The 14,762-nt window shown below is 38.0% G+C and overlaps 1 protein-coding gene across 1 annotated transcript in view; it reads left to right on the top strand.

Annotated features, from left to right (window-relative positions):
* Window positions 1-14,762, top strand: part of CHSY3 (chondroitin sulfate synthase 3) — a 154,088-nt gene that overhangs the window by 15,869 nt on the left and 123,457 nt on the right. The window contains exon 2 of the mRNA XM_005423578.2: window positions 1,013-1,296. Within this exon, the coding sequence (XP_005423635.2) occupies window positions 1,013-1,296 (284 nt within the window). The remainder of the gene's footprint in view (window positions 1-1,012; window positions 1,297-14,762) is intronic.

Here is a 14,762-nt window from a genome sequence, read left to right as displayed (position 1 = left end):
TTCAGTGCAGCTAGCGGCTCCGGGAAGCATCAGCCCTGCTCCCGTGCGAGTTTCACAGCACCGTTAGGACGTGATGTTCCGCAGCCTTCTTCCTTTTGGTCTGCGCTTGAGGCTAGCATTGTTTGTGCCGTGTCCCGCGCTTAGGAAAGGGAAGGTGAAGTTGAAAGCATAAGCCCAGGTGGTGAGATTGGTTGCTTACACTGTTTTAAGTTCATTGGTGGTGGCTGTACCCTTCCCTGTTTGTCGCTTAATTTTGAATCGTTTAATAGGCTTCCTGCTCATCAGCTGTCATTCACCTGTCAAATATTTGCAGACTTAGATGTATATATGTATATACGTTCAGTTGCAGGCTAAAGTTGTGTTTTGTTTGAGCTCATTTCGGTGGTGTACTGAACCTGCCTTTAACTGATTACATGGAACCAAATTAAACCTATCCAGAAACTTTAAATTTCAAATGCATATTAAAGTTTCCTAAAATAAATAGCTAAGTGATGATAAACATTGTAGCACTGGAACTATTTGAAACTAGCAAGAGTTTTACTTTCTTTCCAAGAATTAGTCCGTAATCAAACCTGTTTTTTCTTAATTAATTTATATTGACTCTGGTATTTTCTAAAATTAATCTATTAAATCTTACCTGGTATTTCCCATCCACTCCCTTTCCTCCCCAGCCTGGAACTATAGTGTCCAAATTGTCCAACTTTAGGGACTTCTGTGCTAGCAAGTGCTTTCCATCTGCTTGTTTGAACAGAACAAGTTCACTGTCAAAAATTAAGTTCTGACCATATTCCAGCTTGTGGCTGGAAGGAAAATGTCATTGTAATGTTAATTTTAAAAAAACCTGTTAACTTGTCCAAGGATGTTTTCTGTGAGGTCTGGGATATTGCTTTGGAAGCCGTTTCCTCTGACTCAGATACCTGTTACATTTTTATAAAACTTTGAAGTACGGGAAAAGAGATGGCTGGCAGAGTAGTCAGACAAATAACAGTAAATCTTGTCTTTTTTTATTCAGGTGAAAAATTGGAGGAGTTTCTTCGCTCACTGAACAGCAGTAAACCTCTGTATTTGGGGCAGACTGGTCTGGGTAATATTGAAGAACTCGGAAAACTTGGGCTGGAGCCTGGAGAAAATTTCTGCATGGGAGGGCCAGGAATGATCTTCAGCCGGGAAGTTCTCCGGAGGATGGTGCCACATATCGGTGAATGCCTTCGAGAAATGTACACCACTCATGAGGATGTGGAAGTGGGCAGGTGTGTCCGGAGGTTTGGAGGAACTCAGTGCGTTTGGTCCTATGAGGTAAGTGACAGTATAAATTGCATTGTCCTATTTGTTTACAGAGTTTTTCATCTTGCAAGGTAGGTAGCTGTATCTGCAATCTCTTTCCACCATAATTATTTTTCAGTGCTTGCATCAGGATGTGAACTGCAGACTGTAAGGAAAAAAAGAGAGGAAAACTTTCACGGCATATTGCTGTCATCATATTTATTTCTACTTGTGTGTTACAGTTTTCATTGGTGACAATTTACTGCAGCCATGTTGTAAGTGTCGCTATGCTGTAAGTTGCAAGAGCATTACCTAGAGGGTTTCAAAACAATCCTTGACAGGAAGCTGTTGCATTTGATATATATACTGTTCAGGACAGATTGTTTTAAGCAGATCTTTTCAAGTTTAAATAAGCATGAAGCATATCCGTTTGCTCTGCATCTCAGTCTCTTAAAATAGATTGTAGCATTTGAAGAATGGTCTGTATTTTCTTAATTACTCAGATGTATCTTACTCAAGTTTGTTATTTACAAAAGCAGAAATAGGTGTTGTTTGGCTGGCTTTGTCTTTTTTTTTCTTGTACAAAAGTGAAATTTGTTACACTGCCTTTCTATGATACAACTTTAATAGTGGTTTTCTTAGCATAGAACAGTGTTAAAATGGATTAAGAATACATGCAGTGTAATAAATTTTCCTATGCCAAAGTAATTTTAGGAACAAATTACTTGATTCACCAGCAGCATTTTCTACCATGACGAGGGTCTGTTGCAGTACCCAAAAAGTTATCTGCAATTCCGTAATTAAAATTCATGCTGGTTTCTCTAGAATTATGCTTATTTGCAAGGCTGTCTTTATAGATAAAAGTAGGCTGAGCGTACAACTACAAGAAAGGGTAAAGGGTGAAACCTAATATGATAAATATTATTTCACCTATTTTGACCAGTTATTTAATATTAATATGTGCTTGCTCTTGTGGCACTCCCTCATTAATCAGGAAAAATCCATTTAAATGGGCCACAGAAAGAGGCTATGTGGTATTTAGTGTCCAAAAGTCAGAAAAAAAAAAGTGTAATAGCATTTTTCTGAATGGCCCAGGAAAAGGTGACCATTTATAAATGTTTTTGGTAGTGTATGTACAGTGTACAGTGTATGTAAACAAGTGAACAAAAGAAAATGTGGCATGCTTGGTACTAATTAGGTAGAAATCTTAGAGGGGCAAATCTACTTCAAAATAGAAAGATGCTTTTCGAGCCTATTTCATTATGTGTTGTAAATGCAACTGTGAAATAATATACCTGTTATATAAATAATATACTGGGAAACAATATACTCTGCTCTGGCAGAGAAGGGAAGGCATTTATGGTGTTGATGGAAATCCATGTAGAACTGTATAGGACTGGTGGTTCCTGATCAGACATCCAAATTGCATGGTACATCTGCAGCCTAATCCTACACTCTGATGTGCTTGGGCTGTGTCTGTACAAAGCTATTTTCCAGCCCTTATGGGCATGTGGTGCTTGCAGATCTGTATCAGGTGGCAGCATTAAGATTCTGCCTTGACGGTTGTATCACGGAAGGGGTTTTGGTTTCGTTTTTATGGCTTGACTTGGGGAGAAATCTGTGGAAGAAAGCTGATAATATTTTCACCATGGTTATAGTTTATTTTGATGTTGAATGCCAGGAAATGTTGCCTCCAAGCACTGACCTTAAGGGGGATGGAACAAAAAAAATACAGTTTTGGAGACTGGTTTATATGACTGCCCAGAAGCTCAGCTTTTCATAGTAGGATTGAGATCTGAAAACAAACTTTTTGGACAAAATTCATGCTTATATGAGATCTGGAACAGAGTGACACCAGTCTTGGTTGTCAGTTGCTCTTGAAGGACCTAGGTCTATGTAATAGAAAATAAAAGAAAAAATGTGTCGGGCATTGCAATAGTCCCTTCTGCTTTCTGACCAGTGTTTCTGTCTGATTCTGAAGAATCTTTGTTGCCAGTGCAGAAGCTGCTTGAGAAAATGCAGATGATTAAGACAAAGCTGCTTAGAATGTTATCCCAGCATTAAACCTATTTAGACGGGAAGGAGTGAAATGAGGTGCCTGGAAAGAGAAGCTGCATTTGTGCTTTGGCATAGTTTGTGCTGTACAACAGTATGATACTCCACCTGAGTAGATCTGTGTGTTGCAGATTGCTAGATTATTTGGTAAAAAGAGTGATATTTTTCCCTGGGGCACTGAAACTGTTTCTGTGTGCTTTTTAATTCCTGTATTAGATCGGAAATGCTCTCTGTGTGCTAGAAGGGGAATATTCCTTCAGATACATGTGCACAAAATCTAAGATTGGGGCCAGGACTTCCTGTATAGCCAGTTGCACTTTTGTCCTCTTGTTCTATGTAAGTAATAAACTGAGTCCTGTTGAGCTGCAAGATTATTATGAACTTAGTTGATTTTAGTAAGATAAATAATTTGTATTTTATATGTATTTGTGAAGACCAATATAAGCTGGAAACAGTTACATTAAAATTAATGGGAGCTTTTTAGCTCGAGAAGAGTTGAATTACTGTTGCCTCATTTTTTACTAGATTTCTTTTATTAGAACTGGATAAGAAAGTCAAAGAGTTGCTGAGAAAACCTGAAATGCTTGATCTTTGCTGGGTAGCTTAGCTGCTGTAGTTGACTGGCTGCCTGTCAGAGTTTGTTCTGCTGCTACTTAGAGCTAGCCAGAAGCATATGGTAGCTTATATGTATAATATGCTTGCTGACAAGAAGAGGGTAACAATTTTTTTTTAATTTTACTTTTTGTTATAAGAATGAATTTAAAAAGAAGATATTTGGGGCCTGCAGTGAGCCACTCTTATGTTTTCAGCTTTCTAGAGTTAAATTCTAATTCTGCCAGATTTGAAGCCAGGTCTAAAGATTGGGACTCCCACGTACCAAGTGACTCACGACTGAGGTGATGAGCTTCTCTCTGTGTCTGCTGATGGGGCTCCTACACTCTAAATAAAGAATTAGTCACTAGATTGCTGAGAGAGGGAATCTAATGACAGTGGTTTTAGGATCCTTGTGAAAAATAGAGGACAAGAAAGAGGAGGACACTTGAGTTAGCGTCTGTTTTTGGTTGCTGTCCTGTTCTGCTGGACTTGGGCAGCCCTTTGGTGGGCTGGAACAGGGGAGAATCCATTTTGCTGAGCATGAGCATCAGGAGAAAAAGAGTTGGTTGTAGACAGGAATAAAGGACTAGCAAAGTGTTGAACTGCTACCTTGACAGCAGCTTAGATTCAAATTGTCTGAAAGCAACAGCTGAACTGTAGCCTAAATCTAGTCCATTTCCTTGCTTCATGAGAAGGTATCTGCTAGAAGTGTATTTTGGATGGATCATTTTCTTTCTACAGAAGATTCACCCTTGTTCTGGTATATTTTTTCAATTATGTTTTAATTTCCCCTCAGTTTTGATGATGCTGTAATGATTGAGGTATAATAAACCTGACAAATTTGTCCACAGTATCTCTGTAAAAGGTCTGTTCATTTTTGTAAGTTCCTAGCATCTTCTACTTCCCCAAATCAGGCATTTTGATTTGTTTTCAGAATCTATATTTCAAGCTAGTCACTCTCTTCCACTAATTTTGAAGCTTTCAAATGTTTTTATTTTAAAGGAATGAAGAAATTAGCTTGATTTTAGTGAGTCATATGTTTTCTATTATTTTAAAACAAAAAAATAGCTAAAAAGCTACGATGCTGTGTACTTCCTTGTTTTGCTGTTTAAGAGCGATTTGAGTATAGAGGACGATTTGAAATAAAAGTCTGATTGCTTTATCTGTCTTCCCTTCCCCCTTTCATTCCCCCCCTCCCTGCCTTTAAAAAATATATTTTGGGTTTCAAAAGACCATTTTGTAATTTATAACCTGAGATTTGAACAGATCAAATAGTGTAGTTCCATAAAATGACTAAAAGAAATGCTGTGTAGCGAGATAAGCGGCTATAACAATTGGAGAAGCCTTTGTCAGGGTGTAAATACTATCAGAGAATATGTTTTTTTAGAAAATAAAAAATGTCAAATGCAGCATAAAAATTGTCTAAAGACAATTCATTGATGTATTTGTAACATATATTCAAATGCTTGCAAAGCTTTTCTTTTTGTAGCCTTTTCTCCCTTTCTGTGGATGAAAATCATATAGTATCTTAAGGTAGGAGAGACTCATAAGGATTATCTTGCTATGTTCACTTTGGAGTTAGAAACTACATTCCTCCAAAGCATCCCATACAGTAGTGTTCCTTTGGTATTGTGTGAGTTGATGTTGAAAGAAAATATGATACTTTGTACATACAAGTAGTCCTCATAAATGATGTATCTGTTTTTCCCATTGTTTTTTTCTCCTTTATTTCCTAAGTTCAAGGACAACCATAGAATACAGTCTCATTACTGCAACATTCTTTTATCTCTATTATCCTATTTGTTGTTGATTCCCAGTAGTTACAGTAAATATTGCAGTAAATGTCATGGGAAAATGCCTCTTTGGATCAAGCTGTGTACTCAGAAACTTTTCCTTTACAGTGTATTGGTATTTTGACTGTCTCTGGTGGCACTAGAACTGTGTAAACCATTTTATGTCTCTTCTTCCAAAAATACTTTATATTTTCTGTTTTAGTTTAAGACTTCCTTCCTGTTGTATTTTAATCTGTCATTTGAGGCTTTATCTCTCTGGTGAAGATCAGTACTAAGCTTTGAGTTCAACCCTGCGCCAAACAGAAGCATTAGAGGCATGGGTGCCTTTGGTGATAGGATGGTATTTTGCTCATTTTGGGTACTGAAATGATCAGTCGTGAAGCAGCAGTGCTCTACCCCCAGTTAAGCTGTTGAATTCAGACAGTGACATTAGGTAGTTACATAAATGCAGCCAGTGCTTTAAGAAAACATCAGTGATCCTAGGATAAGAATGCATAGAACAGTGGACCCTTGCAGTAGGGGTCTCTAAGTGTATATGAAGAGAAATCAGATGACCCCAGACGCCTTAGAACTTCTTGCATAAAGGGACATTTTCTGATACAGGATTGCTTGTGTGCTGCCTTAACTCTGTTACCAATATCTACCTGATTACTGATGTTAACTGTACATATCAAATTTCTTTATGTGATTCTCATCCATTTAAAAAAATCATACTATTGTAGTATAGTGTTTCTGTGTGTCCATGACACAAATAACTGTAAATCCTTAAATGCATATCCTGTTGCTTTAACCATGGTGCCAAGTTGGGTTATTACTCTTGCTCTGTGTGCCTCTGCCTGGTCCTCACTTGAGCTGCCAGCCCTGACTGTGCTGTGCAGATTTCCTGCTTTTTTTTTTCCTATGTCTTTCTACATAACGTCCTGTCATTCATTTGCTCTTTTATATGGGTAATCTGGGGAGGGCCTGAGGGCCCTGCCTCCCTTGTCTTCATGAAGCCTGGGGATTCCTTGTCTTCTAAGCTCTTCTTGATCCTGTCGTGATCAGCTTGGCTGGGAAGTTGAGGAAAATCATGGTAAGAAAGCAGAGTCATTCCTGGTACTTGTATGTTTCCTCATGTGGCTCAGCACAACAGCAAGAGCTGGAGATATCTTTTCTGGCATCCTTATTGTGGTGGATAGCATTCCCATAACTGCCATGGAGATGTGCAGAAGAATGCACAAACCTATGGCTGTGGTCCACTGTATGAGGGCATCTGATACATGGAACCAAGAGTTAGGAGGGCCATTTCTCACCTGGTTGAATGCTAAGGTCTCTTACATTCCTGTCTTGGTTTCAGGTTTAGTGTTCTGTGTTTGCTGCCCTGCCCAAGAGAAAATATTATTTGTGCCATTTTGGAGTTTTACAGCTGTGTAATTGTGACACTTGGTGCTGAGTTACCAAGTTGCTGAAAGACTCTGGGACATATTTTCATGTCCCTGGTATGAAGAATGCATGGCTACACCTTCCTTCCAATGTGTTTTTATCTAACAGCAGCCCTTTGTTTGGAGGACTGAGTGGCTAGCTAACTGTTTTTGAGTCAGTTGCAAATGTTTGAATATTCTTAAAGCAAGTATTTAAAGGTTTTTCCTCTAAGAGTAAGTTCTTGTTTGACTTACTAAAGGATCCCACAGACAAGAAGAAAAAAAGTTCCTAAACTATTAGAAATGTGTATTTAGTTCTGCATATGGGTATCCTGACCCATGTCTCAGTGTCTCTGTATGTTTAGAGCTAACCATGTTGGATTTTCTCCCTCAAGTTTGCTGTAATTTTGTTGGAAGTATTTTCTCAAGACTTTTGTGATATTGTATATATCTAGGTGGTACTTCCACAGATGTCTACTGCAGAAGTCTAGGTGTTCAAGTGCTTAAAAGAGTGTTTGTCATGAGCTGTTGCAATCGTGGCACAACTGTTGTAGGCATATCTCATTTAAACTCATCCGATCATCAGGCTTTACAGTGCCCTATTACTGTACAAGGAATAAGCTTGATTTTTAGAAAGAGAGTAACAGGTGAATAACTGCATTAGTGCCAACTTTAAGTGAATTTGTGAAGCAAAGCAAGATGAAACACTTATGCTTGCTTTTTTTTTCTGAAAGTTTTCTACTTTATCTTAAAATCAAGTAAACCTAATCACACAGGAAGCATTTGTTTCTATAGATATTTCCAGAATAACCTATGCTTTCAAAGGTTTCTCTTTCCTACAAGTTCTAAAATTAACTGTATTTTATATGTACAGATCTGTGGTAATTCATCATGCTTTGGCTAATAGTTTTGTTAAACTGTCCTACTATAGCCTTTCTGAAGATTAATGTTAGTTGAAATGGAATAGTAGAGAGTTACTGAAAGTGCGTTTAGTTTTCTCAGACACAGACAGTCCACAATTTGTTTCCTCCTGCTCCCTCCTGACCCCCAGTGTAGATGGGTTTTGTTACTTGTTCTGGAATATTCTTTGTATCTCTTCTCAACCCAACTCAGAAAAATTTCACAGAGAACTTTTTCCTGACTTTGACTTTCCAGCTTCACATCTTTTGAGATCAAAAGACATATTTCTACTTAAATAGAAAATGCTCACAAAAGAGAGAGGCTGGAAGTTGTAAACTGAGGGAGTTACAAAAATTATTTGAAATAAAAACTTATTAAATGTACTCTTGAAACCTACTGGAATACTGCAGTAGGATATGTCTTTTTTTTTAGAAGAATAAGCTTTCTAGCTACTCTTCCAGTTTGTATTTTTCTTTGGAGTTTTCTTCAGGGACAACTAGGCATAAAATGTAGCTGGATCATTTGAAGTCTTCTTGCTTTATTTTATGGTTCTCATTACCAAAGCGCTTGCCAGCTCTTTTCAGTTCTTATGTGAGAAGGCATACATTAACTCATCATCAGCATATGCTGCTGTACCATATTCTCTGCAATATGTTTTTATTTAGTTACTTCATTGCATGGAAAAACACAAAATACTTGAAGTACCTCATGTATTAAAATTGTAGCAAGAAGTGCCAGCTTTGAGGAGTTTATTCCATCAGGCCAATGCTGGGTACTGATTAAAGCTCAAGATGAGTGCCAGGTTGGTCACTTTTTAGTACGTATTTGGAGCTGGGGAGCAAATAAATGTGTAGTTCCACCCTTGCTGCAATATTTTTAGCTTCTGGGTACTACTCTAAGCAAAGATTTTTGGCATGCCTGTAAGAAACCTTTTAAAGCACTCATATACTTTCGAAAATAAAGAACATCTTGAACTAGAGGTATAATTTTAGGAAATTCTGGAGGAGGATAAGCAGCCTGGTAGCTGATACAGGTTTCTTGAATGCTGTTTTATGTATGATTTAGTCTTAAAATGAACCTAGGAAAGGAGTTAGCTTTTTTTTTTTTTTTGAAATGTAGTGGTGTTGAGTTACATTTCCATTATCTTTTATGTAGTACTCTTGAGATACACTTTGAACACATTGGTTGAAGTTTTACCTTTAGTAAGATGAACATTTAAAAATATTTTAAAAGAGACTTAAAATAAGTCTTCTGTAGTATGTTGGTTTAACCATACAGCTGAATACTGAAAGCTGAAACCTGAAGTTCTGACTGGACAGATTGTCTGTTTGGTTTTAATTTTTGGTTTGTGCTATTTTATTTAGAAACTTGAAACTGTTCATTTTAATAAGTTTAAAATAGGATGCTTCTTGTTTGGCTGGTTTGGGGTTTTTTTGTGTGTATGTGCTTGTTACTTGGAAAGACTTTATGCTTTCAGGAGTGCTTTCAAGTGCTCTGCCATGCTTTTAAAACACCTGAGTCCTTAAACTGTTTTGCTTTTGGTGTTCTTTGTTTTTTTTTCTTTAATTATTATTTTTTACAAACATTTCAGGGGCAAGTTAACATATGAAGGACAAAAATCTGATCACCAGGGACGCTCCTTCTTTTGATTCTGCATTTGCTGGTATACGAGAAGTGCTTGTTCATGGGGTCCTTTTTGAGTGCAGCATCTGTGAAGGAGCTCCTCATGGTGTACAAACAAATGCATTGAAGAAATGCAGCATTTCTTTAGCAGTATATGTGGCCGCAATGCAGTGGAAATATATGTGGGCTTTGCTGCTACATGAGGCAGACACTGTAACTCTGCATGCACAGAAATGTGCATGTTTACATATGCATGTTTAAAGCTTGTGACTAGATGATAACCAAGCCTCTGAGAGCATCAAAGTCCTTTGGAGAATAAGCTGGGCTTCCAAGTAGTTACTGCAGTCCTTCTACTGTAAAGCTAAAGAATTTAGCTTTCAGTTTGTTTTAAATTTATCTTTCCGGTTAGATCTGTGTCCTTCTGTTCTGTGTATATATGTATTTTTGACTTCAATTTAACACAGCTTTTTTCAGCCTTCCTTGAAAGTTTTTTCTTTACTGCGCAGACTGTAGTACACCTATTATCATAATGACTTTTCATCATGAAAAGGCCCATCTTATGGACCAGCTCTTATCCTACTAGAATTGCACAAGTTCCTATTGTTGGTCATGACAAAACACAATGACGTTTTATGCCATTTTTTATCAGTTTGGAGAAAAATTTTCTGAAATGCGGTTGAGTTCCAGAAGTCAGGGAATTTAGCTACAAAAAACGTAGATGATGACTAAGCTTTTAGGAAAGTGCCTAACTCATCGAACAAAACAGTTTTTTTATGTGCTTTTGATATATTTGTTATTTTTAAATACTCTGTTAGGTATAAATCTGGCCTGCAAGATGGAATTAAAGCAGATTCTGCATCCTTTTCTTCTGTGCTATATTTTTGTGGTTTCTTTTTTCTTCATTTGGTAGGGGGAAAAACTGCACCTAACTGAGTGTGGTTGCCTACCATAGAAAATATGGTCAAACAGTACAAAATAATTTTGAAAAATATAGTACTGAGGGGTCCCAGAGGGACATGTAAATGTATATACATTTCTTTTGTGGGATTTAATGCTTGAGGCTTGCTTAGAGTTATGGAGTGTGTCTGGTACATCCTTGCAAAAAATGATTGTTTATATTTTCAAGAACGAATTCTGTACGAAAGCTGTGCATTGGGCATTGCTCCATCCTTGCCATAGGAAGCTGGTGCTCATGTCCCCTCTTCCAAATCTGTTACCCTTAGTTTTTAGTCTATTAAGTCCAAGAATAAACACCTTTCTATTCTTAAATTCCTAGCCATGCTGTGGTGCTGACATGTATGCTTGAAGGTGGCAACTCTATCATGGGAGTGGGGTATAAAATACATGCAGTCTTTGTGGGGCAGAGAGCCTTGACTGAGCTAAGACTCTTTTTGCAGTATGCTTAACTTGCCCAGCCTGACTTCCTAACTCATGGCTGGAAAAATGTTTTGAGCAGCAGTGGCTTTATTATTTTAGCTGTACTCCTCCTAGAAAAACTGACTACCCATGTTTTGGATGGGTGGACTGTTTAATGGGTAAAATGCTGGATCACTGGGCCCAGACCGTTGTGGTGAATGGAGGTAAATCTACTTGGTGACTGCTAGCTCTGCTTGCCTGGGCCTGATTTTGGTCTCAGTCCTATTTAACATCTTTATTGACATGGGGATTGAGGGCACCCTCAGTAAATTTGTAGACAGTGCATTTCCTGGGTAAGAGTGTTGATCCTTTCATGGGTAGGAAGGCTCTACAGAGACCTGGGCAGACTCAGTGGGCCAAAGACTGCTCCATGAGGCTTAATAAGGCCAATGCTGCCCTTTAGTCTCAGCAAACCCCTGCTGCACTACAGGCTGGGGGAGAATTGGCTTAAGAGCTCTGGGCAAAAAGGCACCTGGGGGTGCTTGTTGAGAGCCAGCTCAGTGTGAGCCAGTGTGTGCCCAGGTGGCCAAGAGGGCCAGTGGCACCTTGGCCTGAACCAAGAGGAGTGTGGCCAGCAGGACAAGCGTGTGATCATCCTCCTGTACTTGGCACGGCTGAGGCCACACCTTGAGTCCAGTTTTGGCCCCTCTGACACCTCCAGGACATTGAGGTGCTGGAGGTTGTCTGGTTAAAGTCAACAAGGCTCATGGAGGGACTGTCAAACATGTCTTATGAGGAATGGCTGAGGTAACTGGGTTTGTTTAGTCACAAAAAGAGCAGGCTCAGGGGGGACTGTGTCATTCTCTGCATCTCCCTGAAAGGAGGCTGTAGTGAGGTGGGGGTTGGTCGCTTCTACTGTCCCTGCAGTGACAGGACCACAGGAAATGGCCTTCAGCTGAGACAGGAGAATCAGATTAGATATTAGAAAAAAGTTATCAGTGTTAAGGTGTTCAGGCATTGAAATAGATTGTCCTGGAAGGTGATGCAGTTGCTGTCTCTGGAGGTGTTTAAGAGGCATCTGGATCTGATGCTGAGTGATGTGGTTTATGGATTACAGTGGTAGTGATGGATGGATGATTGGACTTGATCTTGTAGGTCTCTTCCAACCTTGAAAATTCTATGATTGTGTGAATGCTCAAAGCAGGAGAGGGAAATACTGGAAGGAGGTGAGTTAAAGACTGACTTGCCTTTGAGTTTGGCAAGTTAGAAAACAGCTACTATGAATCAGCTGCTTGTGGCTGGGTTTCATCCACATAAATAGGACTTCTTTCATGAGTTTTTGCCTCATGAAATAAGACGTGGTGTTGAAGTTCTCTCTGTGTCTCTAGATGTGTGTATATACATATGTGTGTGTAGAGGTATTTAATTATATTTTTAAGTATAATGCAGCTAAGGTAAGTTGCAGTTAAGTTGGCATTTGCCTTTTTACTCCACTTTGGGAAGAGAATAATGATATAAAGACCATTAAATCCTCATCAGTTTGTTACTAACTTTTTCTGGAGACTGTTTGTTACTATAGCAATTGTTGCGCTTAGAACTGGCTGGTAATGTAGGCCCCTCGTCCCCATGTGAGAATCTAGCATTAGAATGTTGTTTTGTTCTGTTAAATATTCCAGTGATTTTCTATAGCATTCACTCACTGTCTGTGTATTGCTAGTGTACTGAGTGATGTGAAAGCACTTAACCATCCACATTGATCAGAATGGGATTTCCATTAGCTATGTATAGTGTTGATAAAATGCTGATAAAATTTCCCAAGTTCAGAAGGAAAAAAATTTAACTGAGAACTTCAGAACAATCATGTTAAAATATGTTCCTGAGTGTAGGAGCAATCAAATTTTTCATAGTTCTGAAAGCTGGTGATACTTTCTTTTTATATGAAAATATGCTTCAGAAGTAGCACGGTAAGTCCAGAACTGGAGGAACTTCCTGCTCATCTCAATTTAAAAGAACTTTGCTGTTTCTTATTGGAATGTTTAGTTTAGTACTAAACTCATAACTTTAGTAAAAAACTTTGTTGTTAATTTTTCATTGCTAAACTTCGTTTGGGGACCGATTGCTTTCCTTGGAAATGGCCTCCAAAAAGATTTTTTTGAGGGTACTATCATAAATCCATGATGTGGCCAACAAAAACAAGCAAGCTGATGTTTTTACTAGTTTTAATAGCCATGTTACCTTCAGCGTAGGTACACTCTGTATTCTTTCTAACTTGAAATAAAGAAAAAAAGTGATGCCCTGAGTTGGGGGGAGGAAGGGATTTGTTCTTTCCTTGTTGAGTTTTATTTAGTTATTTCTGTTTGACTTTGATTATATTAGTCAGTTTGGTCCAACCTTCTCTGCAGAGTAGATACTAGCCTATACAAATGAAGTAACTTTTTGCCCTTGTCATATCCATAATGACCATGTAGATAGGTAACAAAAATAGTTGCTGGGTTAAATATTTCAGTTGTATGGGAAAATAAGCTGTAGTGAGCAGTATAAAATGGAATTGTAAAGAGTTATTCTGTTTTTATAAACAGTTGAAAGAAATTTTTTAATGTTTTGTGGCATAATTATTACTTTTTGTGCACTGGGGAAAAATACATAATAATGAGAGATGTTAAATAGAGTTTTTGGCATCCGTTAATCAATACAGAAAATAAACCAGCAATGCTCTTGTATTTAACAAGTTGAAATTTCCATTCATTCACAGACTCTGAGGAAGTATACCTTCCACACATCCCACCATTAGTTTATTATAAACACATTGAGCTCTGTCTAAAATAATAGGATTTTCCATTTTACTTGTCCTGTTCTGCTAGAATATTGTTGTATAAATGCAGTTTCCTCAATAAATAGCACTTTAAACTTATTTGAGGCAAATATGCAGCCATTTTTCTTATGTGAGCTGTTATTACTTTAAAAAGCTCTTGTTCTTTTCCCTTGTATTTATATTGATGAGGTACTATTGGGCTTTTATTTGGTGAGGTATAAGGATTCATGATCCTCTTGTTCCCTTAATCATCCTTCATTTCATTTACCTCAGTCTCTCTTTTTATTTATTTATTTTTTAAATGTATGATCAGGCTTATGTATGTGTGGGAACTTGTGTGTAACTTCTACTGTGGTGCTCAATGTTCAACCTTGCTACTGTGGCTCTGGATTTCATTTATCATTTTTAAGGCTTTGTCACTCTGTAAATTCATCACCACTTTTCAGTTGGTAATTACTGCCAGGTCAGTGTCATCTTTGGCTGTTTTCACCTACTGAACTTCTGATTGGCAGAACATCCTAGTTGTGCTAAATTTGCTAGTATAGTAGTTGCATTGTTTAATCCTGTTGCTATTGGAAAACTGTGCCATCCTAAACATTATGTTGCAATATCAGCCAAAAAATGGCTTTTTCTTGTGTGAAGGGAATGTTCCTGGCTCCCACTGTGGCCTCCACAGCAAAGGCACATGCTATGGTAGGATGAGAGGAAATGTATATTATTGTGTGATCATGTTCCATGTGGAAGATGCAGCCGTTGTGTCCAGTCTGCTTGTACTTCCTGGCAGGCAAATAGTTAGTGAATAAGAAGGGTTTCATTTCACAAAGACCTAAGTCACATTATAGTACTTATTGAGGGCTTTAATTCCAACTAAAGGAAGCAATTCAGTGCATCTTAAAAGGAAGTTTGGTTTTTCAACTTTATGCTCTATCATTTGCCCTTTTCTGCTGTTCATATTAGTTAAACGAC

Source organism: Geospiza fortis, unplaced genomic scaffold (genome assembly GCF_000277835.1).
Source record: "Geospiza fortis unplaced genomic scaffold, GeoFor_1.0 scaffold167, whole genome shotgun sequence".
NCBI classification, from domain to species: Eukaryota; Metazoa; Chordata; class Aves; order Passeriformes; family Thraupidae; genus Geospiza; species Geospiza fortis.
Note: the sequence above shows the minus strand (reverse complement) of the source record. Positions and strands in the feature narration are given on the sequence as shown.